The 13,751-nt window shown below is 43.0% G+C and overlaps 1 protein-coding gene across 3 annotated transcripts; it reads left to right on the plus strand.

Annotated features, from left to right (window-relative positions):
- Positions 1-680: 680 nt before the first annotated feature.
- On the plus strand, positions 681-13,673 carry LOC118964689 (phospholipase A and acyltransferase 4-like). 3 transcript variants are annotated; one of them, XM_036978791.1, is made up of 5 exons: positions 682-824; positions 10,463-10,511; positions 10,724-10,820; positions 13,096-13,373; positions 13,475-13,673. In XM_036978791.1, exons 3-5 carry the CDS (start codon positions 10,724-10,726, stop codon positions 13,577-13,579), a joined length of 480 nt encoding a protein of 159 aa, XP_036834686.1. In that variant the 5' UTR covers positions 682-824; positions 10,463-10,511; the 3' UTR covers positions 13,580-13,673. The 3 variants fall into 3 exon arrangements, 2 of the variants coding, with proteins under 2 accessions (XP_036834687.1, XP_036834686.1); XM_036978792.1 differs by lacking the exon at positions 10,463-10,511 and having other exon boundaries at positions 681-824; XR_005051897.1 differs by lacking the exons at positions 682-824; positions 10,463-10,511; positions 10,724-10,820; positions 13,096-13,373 and adding an exon at positions 7,301-7,383 and having other exon boundaries at positions 13,475-13,579.
- The last annotated feature ends 78 nt before the right edge of the window (positions 13,674-13,751 follow it).

The following is a 13,751-nucleotide window of genomic DNA, read 5'->3' on the forward strand; positions in this document are numbered from 1 at the left end:
ACAACAGTTCTTTCAGTACAAGCAACAGTTCCGGAACACAGTGGCTTTGTGTTAGGGTGCAGACATACCAGGAGTCTATGAAAGGCATGACATCACAGTCCAACACAGAGCATATCCCTTGAGATGTTACAACAGCTCACCCCAAATTCTGCCTCCACAATTCCCCCGTTGACCCTATAGAAACCATAAGCATCACCATATATGATATCTCTGAGCTGTTGTCAGACAGAATTTAAAGTTGTCATTTTACACAGAATGTGGCTCCTGAAAGGTAACATAATAACAATTTGTGGAAAAGGGAGGTTTAAAGGGATCAGAGTCATTTCAATGAAAGTAGTTACTATCATCTCCAATAAGGCCATAATGATCGCCTATAGAGGGTGACACAGTGACAAATGGCTACCGGGACAATTTGCATTGTCCCCCCACCCCCATTTTTACGCTGCTGCTACTTTGTTTATTACTATCATCTCCAATAAGGCCATTTTGATCCACAATAAAGGGTGACACAGTGACGAGATCTGTCAGGTCATTCAAGTTTACTTCTGTGGTCACATGACCATCTGGTGGAGGGAAGATACTTCTGTTTCACACAATCTCCTTACGAACAGACTCAGCAACCCCATTGGAATTCCCCCCCCCCCCCCCCCCCCCCACACTAACCAAGCCAGAGGTAGAGCTAATTGCAAGAACGCTCGGGATTCAAATAGTTCATTTGAATAGCAGGATGTTGGTTGTGGACCTTGTGATCTAAGGGAAACTTTTTTTTCATTAGACACAACCCACAGTGAAACATTCACATCTAAACCAGGAGTCCGACCACAGTAAGTACTGTTGCTGATCTCTGACTAATACTAATTACTATTAATCAACAGTTCCGTAAAAGGAGTTTGTGTGTGTGAACATGTTTAACTATACTTGTGGGGACCAGATTTAGGGTTAGGGGTTAAATAAAATAGGTTAGTAAAACAGGACTGTGTGTGTGTGTGTGTGTGTGTGTGTGTGTGTGTGTGGTGGGGGGGGGGGGGGGGTGTTACATCATTACATGTCTTCTTACCCACCTTATTCTTAGATGGAGATTGGTGACATGATTGAGATCAACAGAGTTCAATACAAACACTGGGCTCTGTACATTGGACATGGAAAGGTCATCCAGTTGGTAACTCCAGGTATGATGTTTTCTGGAAATGTTTTTGTTGTAGCCGATATTCCAGTTCCATAATTGGGGCAGGGTGTAAACATCATCTGAAGTCAAATGTTAACAGCAGAGTACTGGCCCAACGCTCTAACCACTAGGCTACCTGCTACCCCTAACAGCAGAGTACTGGCCCAATGCTCTAACCACTAGACTACCTGCTACCCCTAACAGCAGAGTACTGGCCCAATGCTCTAACCACTAGGCTACCTGCTGCCCCTAACAGCGGAGTACTGGCCCAATGCTCTAACCACTAGACTACCTGCTGACCCTAACAGCAGAGTACTGGCCCAATGCTCTAACCACTAGGCTACCTGCTGCCCCTAACAGCAGAGTACTGGCCCAATGCTCTAACCACTAGGCTACCTGCTGCCCCTAACAGCAGAGTACTGGCCCAATGCTCTAACCACTAGGCTACCTGCTGCCCCTAACAGCAGAGTACTGGCCCAATGCTCTAACCACTAGACTACCTGCTGCCCCTAACAGCAGAGTACTGGCCCAATGCTCTAACCACTAGGCTACCTGCTGCCCCTAACAGCAGAGTACTGGCCCAATGCTCTAACCACTAGGCTACCTGCTGCCCCTAACAGCAGAGTACTGGCCCAATGCTCTAACCACTAGGCTACCTGCCGCCCCTAACAGCAGAGTACTGGCCCAATGCTCTAACCACTAGGCTACCTGCTGCCCCTAACAGCAGAGTACTGGCCCAATGCTCTAACCACTAGGCTACCTGCTGCCCCTAACAGCAGAGTACTGGCCCAATGCTCTAACCACTAGGCTACGTGCTGCCCCTAACAGCAGAGTACTGGCCCAATGCTCTAACCACTAGGCTACCTGCTGCCCCTAACACCACAGTAAAACTGACAATTACACTTACATGTGTGTGTACACACACACACACACACACACACGCACACACACACACACACGCACACACACACACACACACACACGCACGCACACACACACACACACACACACTCACACCTTTTTATTTCTTCCCATTTTGTAGATGGACCTTCAAAAGTAGCTTTCTGCAGTTTTAGCCCATCCAGCGGCAGTGTTGCCTGTAAAGGCATGATTACAACCGAGACATTACAGGATGTGGCAGCAGGGAATACTTACAAAATCAACAACTACCTGGATGACGAGTACAAACCAAGGCCGACTGGCGTCATTATGGGGGATGTGAACTAATTGAGAGGCAGCACAATAAAATATGACCTCCTTGGAAACAACTGTGAGCATTTTGTTACTTTCCTCCGTTACGGCCAATCAGAGTCCAAACAGGTAGCCATGACAGTATAATGAGAGAATATTCTAATTAATGCTTTGCTTGATGAGATGCACTCCATATTCATTTGTTTTCTGCTTGTCTTTTTCCTTATAGGCAGATGACTTCCTGAAGGATTTGTTAGCTGGTACTGCAGGCCTGCTTGGTGTACTGACTGCTGTTACGACTTCTACAGCTGCTGCAGCAAGCACACTTAGTAAATAAATTCTTGGGTCATTCATGAGTCCATGGAGAATGTCAGTAATGCAAAATGTTGTGTATTGCCTAATGAATAAAGGACCATCTCAAAGACCAATGTGGTTGTGTGGTCATTTTTCATTCAAATCAAACAGAATGTTAAATTAATATACCACCCTTTATATTATTAAAAAATGGTTATGGGCTTAACAAAAGAAGACACCTGTACCATGTCAGATACAGTTGAAATGTATTCCATGTTGAGGTTGCATCCCAATATTAGACTTTCTATATACATCACAGAAAACTGAAATATAACAAACCGGTTGACATGGAAACAATGGATTTTCTGCAGTTTAAAAAAATAGATGTTTATTAGTTATTACATCATGAAAAACATTAACATTCCACCCATGAGGCCACTAGAGGGCGATTGTCTGCAGGATCAGGATCTATGGAGAATCCTCCCATACAATTCATGTTATATTTTCTATTACAATTTATTAGCCCCGTTTTTACATTTAGGGACAGATTGCAGGAACCAGATTTAACCTCCTCCTGGATTTCAAAGCATTGTTAATGGATAATCTCTATTGAAAGTGATTGTTAATCCAGGACTAGACTTAATCTGGGTCTGTGAAACCTGCACTTTAATGTTCTGAGCTTGTTCCTTGAATGGATACAGTAAAATACAGTTGAAGTCTGAAGTTTACATACACTTAGGTTGGAGTCAATAAAACTTGTTTTTCAACCACTCCACATGTTTCTTGTTAACAAACTATAGTTTTGGCAAGTCGGTGAGGACAAATACTTTGTGCATGACACAAGTAGTTTTTCCAACAAAAAAAAAAGACCACACAGCCGTCATACTGCTAAGGAAGGAGACACGTTCTGTCTCCTAGAGATGAAAGTACTTTGGTGCGAAAAGTGCAAATCAATCCCAGAGCAACAGCAAAGGACCCTGTGAAGATGCTGGAGGAAACAGGTTCAAAAGTATCTATATCCACAGTAAAACGAGTCCTATATCAACATTACCTGAAAGGCTGCTCAGCAAGGAAGAAGCCACTGCTCCAAAACCACCATAAAAAAGACAGACTACAGTTTGCAACTACACATGGGGGCAAAGATCATACTTTTTGGAGAAATGTCCTCTGGTCTGATGAAACAAAACTAGAACTGTTTGGCCATAATTACCATTGTTATGTTTGGAGGAATAAGAGGGATGATTGCAAGCTAAAGAACACCATCCCAACCGTGAAGCATGGGGGTTTGACCCAAGTTAAAGAATTAAGGCAATGCTACCAAATACTAATTGAGTGTATGTTATCTTCTGACCCACTGGGAATGTGATGAAAGAAATTAAAGCTGAGATAAATCATTCTCTCTGCTTTTATTCTGACATTTTATATTCTTAAAATAAAGTGGTGATCCTAACTGAGCTAAAACAGGGAATTATTACTCGGATTAAAAATGTCAGGAATTGTGAAAAACTGAGTTTAAATCTATTTGGCTAAGGTGTATGTAAACTTCCGACCTCGACTGTAGGAGAACAGGTTTTTGATGACATCGTCCCACGTGAATGATGCATTGCTACCTTTGGGCCAATTAGTGTAATTTTGTAAATGACTGATCTCTATGGCAAGACACATCATTCATCCAAGTTCCGTCAAAATCAGGCCAGTGGTGTCTGAAATATTGCGTGTGACTAACGTATGTACAGTTGATTACTATGGCAACCCCCTTTGACAGGGTTTGCAACATGTGTGCCAAGTTTTGTTACAATACGAATATCCTTGACTGATTTATATGCATTTGTGGCAGACCACGCCCACGTGAATGTTTATTGGTCAATAGCGGCCAGGTTGTTTTAAGTACACCTCTGAAAAATAGTGTGTTGAGAGAGCTTTGTCCATTGTTGCCACACACCAACTTTCATGCAGATCAGTCATTCGGCGCCAGAGGAGTAGCATTTTAAGTATTTTTCCCAACATTCAAAATGGAGGAAATTCATCACTGCAGACCTTGTAGGTGTAGGTGCCTAAGGCCAAATTGTTCCTTGTGAAGAGAGGGAACTATGTACCGAATTTCATGATTTCAGGTCAAACGGGACTAGGGACGTGACCTTTCAAAATGTGCATTTTCAATCGCTTGTTATAGCGCCACCATCTGGCGAATCCTTTTTGTAAAGGAAGGAATCCTGCGGAGCGTCATATGAGACATAAGACATACTGAATGTTGCAAAGATTATGCTACACATGGTTAATATTCACCCATAGTATACAGTATACATAGTACATACAGTGCCTTGCGAAAGTATTCGGCCCCCTTGAACTTTGCGACCTTTTGCCACATTTCAGGCTTCAAACATAAAGATATAAAACTGTATTTTTTTGTGAAGAATAAACAACAAGTGGGACACAATCATGAAGTGGAATGACATTTATTGGATATTTAAAACTTTTTTAACAAATCAAAAACTGAAAAATTGGGCGTGCAAAATTATTCAGCCTCTTTACTTTCAGTGCAGCAAACTCTTTCCAGAAGTTCAGTGAGGATCTCTGAATGATTCAATGTTGACCTAAATGACTAATGATGATAAATACAATCCACCTGTGTGTAATCAAGTCTCCGTATAAATGCACCTGCACTGTGATAGTCTCAGAGGTCCATTAAAAGCGCAGAGAGCATCATGAAGAACAAGGAACACACCAGGCAGGTCCGAGATACTGTTGTGAAGAAGTTTAAAGCCGGATTTGGATACAAAAAGATTTCCCAAGCTTTAAACATCCCAAGGAGCACTGTGCAAGCGATAATATTGAAATGGAAGGAGTATCAGACCACTGCAAATCTACCAAGACCTGGCCGTCCCTCTAAACTTTCAGCTCATACAAGGAGAAGACTGATCAGAGATGCAGCCAAGAGGCCCATGATCACTCTGGATGAACTGCAGAGATCTACAGCTGAGGTGGGAGACTCTGTCCATAGGACAACAATCAGTCGTATATTGCACAAATCTGGCCTTTATGGAAGAGTGGCAAGAAGAAAGCCATTTCTTAAAGATATCCATAAAAAGTGTTGTTTAAAGTTTGCCACAAGCCACCTGGGAGACACACCAAACATGTGGAAGAAGGTGCTCTGGTCAGATGAAACCAAAATTGAACTTTTTGGCAACAATGCAAAACGTTATGTTTGGCATAAAAGCAACACAGCTCATCATCGTGAACACACCATCCCCACTGTCAAATATGGTGGTGGCAGCATCATGGTTTGGGCCTGCTTTTCTTCAGCAGGGACAGGGAAGATGGTTAAAATTGATGGGAAGATGGATGGAGCCAAATACAGGACCATTCTGGAAGAAAACCTGATGGATTCTGCAAAAGACCTGAGACTGGGACGGAGATGAAGCCTGAAATGTGGCAAAAGGTCGCAAAGTTCAAGGGGGCCGAATACTTTCGCAAGGCACTGTAGTATACAGTATACATAGTATACAGTATACATAGTACATAGTATACAGTATGCATAGTACATAGTATACAGTATACATAGGACATAGTATACAGTCTTGGTAGTCCCTATCACCCGGCGATGCGTCTCCACGGCGGCTGGGTTCGTACTGCTTACTGTTGCCAGTTAGATAAGTAGAATATTCCCATAGGTCAAGATAACAGCTTATCTTGCGAGGGAATCCTGTGGATAGCCATATGAGAAATATACGACGTTATAAAGATCATGCCACACATGGTTTATATTCACATTGAGTACAAAAATACTTATTTTCCACCATAATTTGCAAATCAATTCATAAAAAATCCTACAATGTGATATTCTGGATTTTTTTCCCTCATTTTGTCTGTAATAGTTGAAGTGTATCTATAATGAAATTTACAGGCCTCTCTCATCTTTTTAAGTGGGAGAACTTGCACAATTGGTGGCTGACTAAATACTTTTTTGCCCCACTGTATTCAGGGGGTACCGGTACAGAGTCAATGTGGAGGCTATATACAGGGGGTACCGGTACAGAGTCAATGTGGAGGCTATATACAGGGGGAACCGGGACAGAGTCAATGTGGAGGCTATATACAGGGGGAACCGGTACAGAGTCAATGTGGAGGCTATATACAGGGGGTTCCGGTACGGAGTCAATGTGGAGGCTATATACAGGGGGAACCGGTACGGAGTCAATGTGGAGGTTATATACAGGGGGAACCGGCACAGAGTCAATGTGGAGGCAAAATACAGGGGGTACCGGTACAGAGTCAATGTGAAGGGGTACATTTTAGTTGAGGTAATATGTACATGTAGGTAGAGGTAAAGTGACTATGAAAGGATAATAAACAGAGAATAGCAGTGTGTTCAGGTGGATGTTGACCGCTCCATTATTAAAATTCTTATTGATAAAGTTTGACAACACACAAACCTTGTCCTTTCCTCCTGTTTTGTAGATGGGTCTTCAGGTTTCTGGAGTGCTTTCTCATCCAGCTCACCCAGTGTTTCCTGTAAAGGCATGATTACAATAGATACATTAATGGCTGTGGCAGACGGAAATCATTACAACATAAACAACTACCTGGATAACAAGTACAAACCAAGGAGGACTGACGTCATTATGGGGGATGTGGGCATCCTGAAAGGCCACAGAATATCATATGACCTCCTTGGAAACAACTGCGAGCATTTTGTTACTTTCCTCCGTTACGGCCAATCAGAGTCCAAACAGGTAGCCATGACAGTATAATTGAGAGAATATTCTAATTAACGCTTTGCTTGATGAGATGCACTCCATATTAATTTGTTTTATGCGTGTCTTTTTTTCCTTATAGGCAGTTGATTTCATGAAGAAATTCTTAGTATTTTAGCCATGCTTGGAGTGGCTAGTTTGACTCTTGCACAAAAAACAGATAATAAATAGGTAACTTGGGTCTCATGAGTGCATGAATGCCTGTGATGCAAAATGTAGTTTAAAGCATAATGAATAAAGGACGATCTCAAAGACCAATGTGGTTGTGTGGTCATTTTTCATTCTAATCCAACAGAATATTAAATTAATATACTAGACTTTATAGTATCAAAACATTACCTTGATTAACCTTGTACTGCATGGGCTAAATCAGCGTCACACAGATTGTTTCTGGGTAGTCCTAAACAAATCTACATAGAAACAAGTATACACTTCACACGCATGGTTATTGGCTTAACAAAAGAAGACACCTCTACCATATCAGATACATTGATATGTATTCCATTTTAAGTTTGCATCCCAAAGTTAGACTTTATATACATCACAGAAGACTGAAATATAACAAAACCATTTGACATCGAAACAATGGTAGGATTACTTTAGCTGGTCTATAGTATACAGTCTTGTAATGGTAGGAGGACTTTAGCTGGTCTATGGTATACAGTCTTGTAATGGTAGGATGACTTTAGCTGGTCTATATTATACAGTCTTGTAATGGTAGGATAATTTTAGCTGGTCTATAGTGTACAGTCTGTAATGGTAGGATTACTTTAGCTGGTCTAAAGTATACAGTCTGTAATGGTAGGATGACTTTAGCTAGTCTATAGTATACAGTCTGTAATGGTAGGAGGACTTTAGTTGGTCTATAGTATACAGTCTTGTAATGGAAGGATGACTTTAGCTGGTCTATAGTATACAGTCTGTAATGGTAGTTGGACTTTAGCTGGTCTATAGTATACAGTCTTGTAATGGTAGGATGACTTTAGCTGGTCTATAGTAAACAGTCTTGTAATGGTAGGATGACTTTAGCTGGTCTATAGTATACAGTCTTTTAATGGTAAGATGACTTTAGCTGGTCTATAGTGTACAGTCTGTAATGGTAAAATGACTTTAGCTGGTCTATAGTATACAGTCTTGTAATGGTAGGATGACTTTAGCTGGTCTATAGTATACAGTCTTGTAATGGTAGGATGACTTTAGCTGGTCTATAGTATACAGTCTGTAATGGTAGGATGACTTTAGCTGGTCTATAGTATACAGTCTGTAATGGTAGGAGGACTTTAGCTGGTCTATAGTGTACAGTCTTGTAATGGTAGGATGACTTTAGCAGGTCTATAGAATACAGTCTTGTAATGGTAGGATGACTTTAGCTGGTCTACAGTATACAGTCTTGTAATGGTAGGATGACTTTAGCTGGTCTATAGTATACAGTCTTGTAATGGTAGGAGGACTTTAGCTGGTCTACAGTATACAGTCTTGTAATGGTAGGATGACTTTAGCTGGTCTACAGTGTACAGTCTGTAATGGTAGGATACCTTTAGCTGGTCTACTGTATACAGTCTTGTAATGGTAGGATGACTTTAGCTGGTCTATAGTATACAGTCTTGTAATGGTAGGAGGACTTTAGCTGGTCTACAGTATACAGTCTTGTAATGGTAGGATGACTTTAGCTGGTCTACAGTGTACAGTCTTGTAATGGTAGGATGACTTTAGCTGGTCTATAGTATACAGTCTTGAAATGGTAGGATGACTTTAGCTGGTCTATAGTATACAGTCTGTAAAGTAGGATGACTTTAGCTGGTCTATAGTATACAGTCTGTAATGGTAGGATGACTTTAGCTGGTCTATAGTATACAGTCTTGTAATGGTAGGACTATAGCTGGTCTATAGTATACAGTATGTAATGGTAGGACTATAGCTGGTCTATAGTATACCGTCTGTAATGGTAGGATGACTTTATCTGGTCTATAGTATACAGTCTGTAATGGTAGGACTATAGCTGGTCTATAGTATACAGTCTGTAATGGTAGGATGACTTTAGCTGGTCTATAGTGTACAGTCTGTAATGGTAGGATGACTTTAGCTGGTCTATAGTATACAGTCTGTAATGGTAGGATGACTTTAGCTGGTCTATAGTATACAGTCTGTAATGGTAGGAGGACTTCAGCTGGTCTATAGTATACAGACTGTAATGGTAGGATGACTTTAGCTGGTCTATAGTATACAGTCTTGTAATGGTAGGATGACTTTAGCTGGTCTATAGTATACAGTCTGTAATGGTAGGATGACTTTAGCTGGTCTATAGCATACAGTCTTGTAATGGTAGGATGACTTTTGCTGGTCTATAGTATACAGTCTGTAATGGTAGGATGACTTTAGCTGGTCTATAGTATACAGTCTGTAATGGTAGGATGACTTTAGCTGGTCTATAGTATACAGTCTGTAATGGTAGGATGACTTCAGCTGGTCTATTTGATCATATCTAAACAAACCGTTCTGCTGTGATCTACCCTGAAGGAGCAGAGTCAAGACTTGCCTTATTCATTCTTTAATAAATGGTTAAACATATTTGTACGAGGTGTTTCCTTTCTGAAGTAGTGATTATGTAGAAAACGTTTTATTGAGAAACAAACATTCTAAACCAGAGGTAGAGCTAGTTGCAAGAACGCTCGGGTCTCAAAGAGTTAAGTTGAATAACAGGATGTTAGTTTGGATCTTGTAATCAAAGGGCGATGTTTTTTTAAGTACTGTTGCTGAGCTTTGGGTTAGGGTTTAGGGGGGAGAGGGGTTACATAATTGAATGTCTTCTTACCCACCTTATGTGTGTGCTGGGGATGGTCACATGACCATCTATCTGGTGGAGGGAAGATTCTTCTGTTTCACACAATATCCTTACCAACAGACTCAGCAACCCCATTGGAACCCCCCCCCCCCCTCCCCCCTAACCAAGCCAGAGGTAGAGCTAGTTGCAAGAACGCTCGGGTTTCAAATAGTTCAGTTGAATAGCAGGATGTTGGTTGTGGACCTTGTAATCTAAGGGAAACTTTTTTTTCATTAGACACAACCCACAGTGAAACATTCACATATAAACCAGGAGTCCGATCACAGTAAGTACTGTTGCTGATCTTTGAATAATACTAATTTATAATAATCAACACTACCATAAAAAGAGTTTGTGTGTGTGTGAACATGTTTAACTATACTTGTGGGGACCAGGTTTAGGGTTAGGATTAGTGTTGGAGAAAATAGGTTAGTAAAACAGGACTGTGTGTGTGGGATGTTACATAATTACATGTCTTCTTAACCACCTTATTCTTAGATGGAGATTGGTGACATGATTGAGATCAACAGAGGTCAATACAAACACTGGGCTCTGGACATTGGACATGGAAAGGTCATCCATTTGGTAGTTCCAGGTATGATGTTTTTCTGGAAATGTTTTTGTTGTAGCAGATATTCGAATTCCAGAATTGGGGCAGGGTGTAAACATCATCTGAAGTCAAATGTTAACAGCAGAGTACTGGCCCAATGCTCCAACCACTCGGCTACCTGCTACCCCTAACAGCAGAGTACTGGCCCAATGCTCTAACCACTAGGCTACCTGCTACCCCTAACAGCAGAGTACTGGCCCAATGCTCCAACCACTAGGCTACCTGTTACCGCTAACAGCAGAGTACTGGCCCAATGCTCTAACCACTAGGCTACCTGCTGCCCCTAACAGCAGAGTACTGGCCCAATGCTCTAACCACTAGGCTACCTGCTGCCCCTAACAGCAGAGTACTGGCCAAATGCTCTAACCACTAGACTACCTGCTGCCCCTAACAGCAGAGTACTGGCCCAATAATCTAACCACTAGACTACCTGCTGCCCCTAACAGCAGAGTACTGGCCCAATGCTCTAACCACTAGACTACCTGCTGCCCCTAACAGCAGAGTACTGGCCCAATGCTCTAACCACTAGGCTACCTGCTGCCCCTAACAGCAGAGTACTGGCCCAATGCTCTAACCACTAGACTACCTGCTGCCCCTAACAGCAGAGTACTGGCCCAATGCTCTAACCACTAGACTACCTGCTGCCCCTAACAGCAGAGTACTGGCCCAATGCTCTAACCACTAGGCTACCTGCTGCCCCTAACAGCAGAGTACTGGCCCAATGCTCTAACCACTAGACTACCTGCTGCCCCTAACAGCAGAGTACTGGCCCAATGCTCTAACCACTAGGCTACCTGCTGCCCCTAACAGCAGAGTACTGGCCCAATGCTCTAACCACTAGACTACCTGCTGCCCCTAACAGCAGAGTACTGGCCCAATGCTCTAACCACTAGGCTACCTGCTGCCCCTAACAGCAGAGTACTGGCCCAATGCTCTAACCACTAGACTACCTGCTGCCCCTAACAGCAGAGTACTGGCCCAATGCTCTAACCACTAGGGTACCTGCTGCCCCTAACAGCAGAGTACTGGCCCAATGCTCTAACCACTAGACTACCTGCTGCCCCTAACAGCAGAGTACTGGCCCAATGCTCTAACCACTAGACTACCTGCTGCCCCTAACAGCAGAGTACTGGCCCAATGCTCTAACCACTAGACTACCTGCTGCCCCTAACAGCAGAGTACTGGCCCAATGCTCTAACCACTAGACTACCTGCTGCCCCTAACAGCAGAGTACTGGCCCAATGCTCTAACCACTAGACTACCTGCTGCCCCTAACAGCAGAGTACTGGCCCAATGCTCTAACCACTAGACTACCTGCTGCCCCTAACAGCAGAGTACTGGCCCAATGCTCTAACCACTAGGCTACCTGCTGCCCCTAACAGCAGAGTACTGGCCCAATGCTCCAACCACTAGGCTACCTGCTGCCCCTAACAGCAGAGTACTGGCCCAATGCTCTAACCACTAGGCTACCTGCTGCCCCTAACAGCAGAGTACTGGCCCAATGCTCTAACCACTAGACTACCTGTTGCCCCTAACAGCAGAGTACTGGCCCAATGCTCTAACCACTAGGCTACCTGCTGCCCCTAACAGCAGAGTACTGGCCCAATGCTCTAACCACTAGGCTACCTGCTGCCCCTAACAGCAGAGTACTGGCCCAATGCTCTAACCACTAGGCTACCTGCTGCCCCTAACAGCAGAGTACTGGCCTAATGCTCTAACCACTAGGCTACCTGCGGCCCCTAACAGCAGAGTACTGGCCCAATGCTCTAACCACTAGGCTACCTGCTGCCCCTAACAGCAGAGTACTGGCCCAATGCTCTAACCACTAGGCTACCTGCTGCCCCTAACAGCAGAGTACTGGCCCAATGCTCCAACCACTAGGCTACCTGCTGCCCCTAACAGCAGAGTACTGGCCCAATGCTCTAACCACTAGACTACCTGCTGCCCCTAACAGCAGAGTACTGGCCCAATGCTCTAACCACTAGGCTACCTGCTGCCCCTAACAGCAGAGTACTGGCCCAATGCTCTAACCACTAGGCTACCTGCTGCCCCTAACACCACAGTAAAACTGATATCTGAACATGGTCGATAGTCAGAAGTTTATGAACGTATTCAATCAGCTACAGCATCTGCTGTGCTGTCTATGTCTCTTTAGTTCTCTCATCAGCAAAACACACACACACGCGCACACACACACACACACACACACACGCACACACACACACACACTCACACCTTTTTATTTCTTCCCATTTTGTAGATGGACCTTCAAGAGTATCTTTCTGCAGTGTTAGCTCATTCAGCGGCAGTGTTGCCTGTAAAGGCACGGTTACAATCGAGACATTACAGGATGTGGCAGCAGGGAATACTTACAAAATCAACAACTACCTGGATGACGAGTACAAACCAAGGCCGACTGACGTCATTATGGGGGATGTGGACAAATTGAGAGGCAGCACAATAAAATATGACCTCCTTGGAAACAACTGCGAGCATTTTGTTACTTTCCTCCGTTATGGCAAATCAAAGTCCAAACAGGTAGCCATGATAGTATAATGAGAGAATATTCTAATGAATGCTTTGCTTGAGGAGATGCACTCCATTTGAATTATTATTTTTCTTTGTCTTTTTCCTTATAGGCCGATGACTTCCTGAAGGATTTGTTAACTGGTACTGCAGGCCTGCTTGGTGTACTGGCTGCTTTTACTGCTTCTACAACTGCTGCAGCAAGCACACTTAGTTAATAATTTATTGGGTCATTCATGAGTCCATGGAGAATGTCAGTAATGCCAAATGTTGTGTATTGCCTAATGAATAAAGGACCATCTCAAAGACCAATGTGGTTGTGTGGTCATTTTTCATTCAAATCAAACAGAATATTAAATTAATATACCACCCTTTATATTATTAAAAAAT

Source organism: Oncorhynchus mykiss, chromosome 5 (assembly GCF_013265735.2).
Source record: "Oncorhynchus mykiss isolate Arlee chromosome 5, USDA_OmykA_1.1, whole genome shotgun sequence".
NCBI classification, from domain to species: Eukaryota; Metazoa; Chordata; class Actinopteri; order Salmoniformes; family Salmonidae; genus Oncorhynchus; species Oncorhynchus mykiss.

Coding starts and splice junctions, on each gene's coding strand:
- LOC118964689 (XM_036978792.1), top strand. CDS start 10,724: ATGGAGATTGGTGACATGATTGAGATCAACAGAGGTCAATACAAACAC. Junction 10,821..13,095: donor CATCCATTTGGTAGTTCCAG/GTATGATGTTTT, acceptor CCCATTTTGTAG/ATGGACCTTCAAGAGTATCT. Junction 13,374..13,474: donor GCAAATCAAAGTCCAAACAG/GTAGCCATGATA, acceptor TTTTCCTTATAG/GCCGATGACTTCCTGAAGGA.